This window comes from Amphimedon queenslandica, unplaced genomic scaffold, assembly GCF_000090795.2.
Source record: "Amphimedon queenslandica unplaced genomic scaffold, v1.1 AMPQUscaffold_13125, whole genome shotgun sequence".
Taxonomy (NCBI): Eukaryota; Metazoa; Porifera; class Demospongiae; order Haplosclerida; family Niphatidae; genus Amphimedon; species Amphimedon queenslandica.
Genome location: NW_003546639.1, coordinates 13,527 through 17,228, shown reverse-complemented (window position 1 = coordinate 17,228; position 3,702 = coordinate 13,527). Strand labels below are relative to the sequence as shown.

The window sequence follows — 3,702 nt, the reverse complement described above, 5'->3', positions numbered from 1 at the left end:
TTCACTGATCCATCAGCCCCCAGACCAGTGTACAGTAAGAGATTCAGTGGTCAGATTGCACTAGCTAGAAGAGCTGGACTATCAGGATATGAAGGTTTATACAAGTGTATCATTCCTGATGAGAATGGAGTGGATCAAACACTAGTGGTTGGAGCATATACTGATACTGGATACAATAACAATGGTATGTGATGAATATAGACTATAATTAATGTATTTCTTTTACAGATGGTCCTAATGCTGATCTTACTATGCAGTTCTCTCTCCTCTCCACTAGTAGATTAGCTACTCCTCCAGTCTTCAGTCTCAGTTTCAATGTCTCTGATGGTCCTCCTACTACTGTCAGTTGTTCAGTGAATGGGAATGGAATATCTACTGAACTGTCTCGTGTGATAGTGAATGGATCAGGATCTGTTACAAGAGTGAGAGTAACAGTGAGACTGAGAGAAGCTGGTAACTATCAGTGTACTGTATCTAATGACAGAGTAACTGATGGTAATAATGGCGTTATTGGAGGTGTTCAGGCATTAAGTAGTGGCACATCATTGAGTTTATCAGGTTTGTTATTTATAATTTATTTATAATTTCATTCTCATACTCATACAGTATCTGATACTCCAACTGGTTTAACTGCTACAAGATTAAGTACTGGTTTAGCTCAAGTAAGACTCACCTGGTCTACTGTATCAGGAGCTACTGGTTATGAGGTCTACTATCAACTGTCTAGTAATACTCCTGTTAGTGTAGGCACTACTGCTTCAACAACAATCAATATAACATCAGGATTGCTTCAAGGAAGTACATACACTTTCTATGTAGTATCATATGGATCAGCTTCTCTACCAAGTGGTAACGCTTCAGTTATTTTAACAATTAGTAAGTTATCATTATTTTAATTTATGTATGTGCATGTATAATATTATTTAGGTAATCCAGTGGTTAGTGTCTTTATAGCTACATTAATAAGTACTTCCACTACATTAACATGGAGTCCACCAACTGCTGTAGTACCAATTAGTTATAATATTAATAGGAGATGTAGGAGAGTATGTGAATCATCAGTCACTAGTAGTAGTGAAACATCAGTTTCATCACCACATACTTCAACTTTTATACCTCCTTACAGTCAATGTGCCTTTGATCTTATTGGAGTATATGGAGCTGAGATAGCTTTTTTCAGAACTAATTATTTGGCTACTACACTTTCAACTGGTAAATAATAATCTTTCAGTTTTTTAAATTGCTGTTGTCATTTCTTTCTATAGCCCCTACTGCACAAGTGGATGATATTATATTCTCATCAGTAGAGTTAGTGTCAATGACTGTCTCATGGGATGAAGTACCTTGCAATGGAAGGAATGGACCAATCACTGGATACTACCTCACATACACTAACATCACTTCAAACACTAGTTATACTGTTAATATCACTGGAGGAGACAACAGAATGTATAATCTCACAGGATTAATACCATATACTAACTATACTGTGAGTATAATGCCTTATAATTATAATATGAATGGACCAGCTAGACAAGAAATACAATTAACTGCTGAATCAAGTAAGTCAATGAGATAGTGATCAGTTAGCATAAATTTAACACAGTTCCTGGTGTGATATCTGATCTAAGACATGGAAAGTTACCAACTGCAATAAATATTGTATGGAATCCTCCTACAATACCTAATGGTATCATTACAGTATATGAGATAAGATATAGAGAGTCTACCAGTACTGGTCCATACAATATAGCTAACACTACTAACACTTATTACAGTATAGTAGGATTGATACCTAATACTAGTTATACTATTGGAGTGAGAGCATATACTAGTATTGGACCAGGAGAATGGACTGATAGAGAATACACTACTATTGAAATACGTAAGAAATTATTGAGAATACTAGTCTATGATGATGTTTTTAAATTTTAGCTGTCATTGAAACCTTTTCTATAACAAAGCTCAATTCTACAGCAGTGAGGGCTGAATGGAGTTTTGTTTCTAGAGCTAGTCATTATACTGTCTATTATGAGTCAACCAGTAGCTCCTCAAGAAAGAAGAGACAAGTAGAGACAGGAATGAGAGTATTCCCAGGTGATACTACTGAAGGTCTAATAGAAGGATTAGATCCTAATCTGAACTACTTGTTCTCTATATCTATATCATTTAATGTTAATGGAATCATTTATGAAGGAGAGAGGACTCAGCGAATTCCACCAGGTAATACTACACTTCATAAATAATGCTTAATACATGTATTTAGGTGCTACTCTAACTCCTACTATTGTATCAAGCACTTCATCAGTCATTGGTGTTACAGGATCATCATCAAGTAAGACAGTACATATACTAATAGATGTATGTAGTCAGTTTATTTTAAAGTAATTTCATTAATAGTGTCATTAAATATGAGTAAACATATCACTGTTGATGCATGTACTAATCAGTTTATGTTTATAGTTAGTACTTATTCTACTGAGACAACTACCATGATTACTCCATTGACTACTCCATTGACTACTGTGTCAACTACTGTATTAGTGAATAATGGAATAAATATTGGAGTAATAGTTGGCCCAATTGTAGTTCTTACTGTATTATTAGTACTGGCTATAATTATAATTATTATACTGGTACTGGTTGTATACATAAAAAGAACTAATATTAATCAAAAAAGGTAAATGTGTACACATTCATTACTAAATTAATTTTAAAATTTATAGAAAATCAGATAATGATATTGTAATGGAGTGCAGTCCAGCTTATGCTACAACTAAATTTAAAACAAAGTTAGTTACACTATTGACTATTACATTATGTCTATACACACACATATACAGTACTACTGATGACATACTAATGAAGGATAGTCCAGCATACAGTACAGTACAACAAACACAGTCAGTTATATAAAATACAATTATTATTATTATTTAAAGTTATTATTAATAGATCAACTGTTGAGCCAGTGTATGATACAACTAATAATGAATATGAGACTCCTCTTCCACCACCTGCTGAATATGAAATACCAACTGTTTAATAATGTACTTGTCTTTTACATAGTAAAAACTTGGAATAGTAATTTAGCTAGTTGATTAAAATGTGTGCTTGCGATAGAAAAAATTTTTTAAATGTTAGTTGAAATGCCACATTTAATGTAACTAACTAAATACTGATACACATTAAATTCCCTGGTCATATAATTTTGACATCTGACTGAAAATTTATTAATGGATGTCTATTTATATTTTTGGTAAATAATGTGCATGCAGTGCTCTTAATAGCTGGTTATTTATGTTGTCACTGTGATGTCATCACTGCTGTATTCAGCAACTGATAACTTAAATAGTTTTACTGGATCTATTAGTGTTGTGGAGGAACTACTCCTTGAATATAAACTCTCTGGATCTACATCCAGTGAATCATTTCTAGGAAATAGGATGACACTCTCAACTAGTTCTTGTTTTCTTTCAACTTTCATGAAAGCATACTACCTTATGGTTAGTTTACTGATGGTACAAGCAGCAACAGAACAATGCTCCCCCAATGTGAACAATAGTAAGAATTGGTACTTAATCATAATAATTATTAGTATTCTGTATTTCTCTTTCTATAGCTAGTCATACTCTAGCCCCTAATGCACCAGTGAGTGATATTATATTCTCATCAGTAGAGTCAGTGTCAATGACTGTCTCA

General features: G+C 33.4%; 2 protein-coding genes across 2 annotated transcripts in view; both read left to right on the top strand.

Moving 5' to 3' along the window:
* Window positions 1–3,702, top strand: part of LOC109585059 (uncharacterized) — a 33,067-nt gene that overhangs the window by 23,788 nt on the left and 5,577 nt on the right. The gene's annotated exons all lie outside the window — the stretch shown is intronic.
* Window positions 2,474–3,129, top strand: LOC109585063 (uncharacterized). Its single transcript, XM_020000997.1, has 4 exons — window positions 2,474–2,680; window positions 2,727–2,792; window positions 2,844–2,903; window positions 2,956–3,129. The coding sequence occupies exons 1-4, from the start codon at window positions 2,493–2,495 to the stop codon at window positions 3,044–3,046; spliced, it is 405 nt and encodes a 134-aa protein (XP_019856556.1). The 5' UTR covers window positions 2,474–2,492; the 3' UTR covers window positions 3,047–3,129.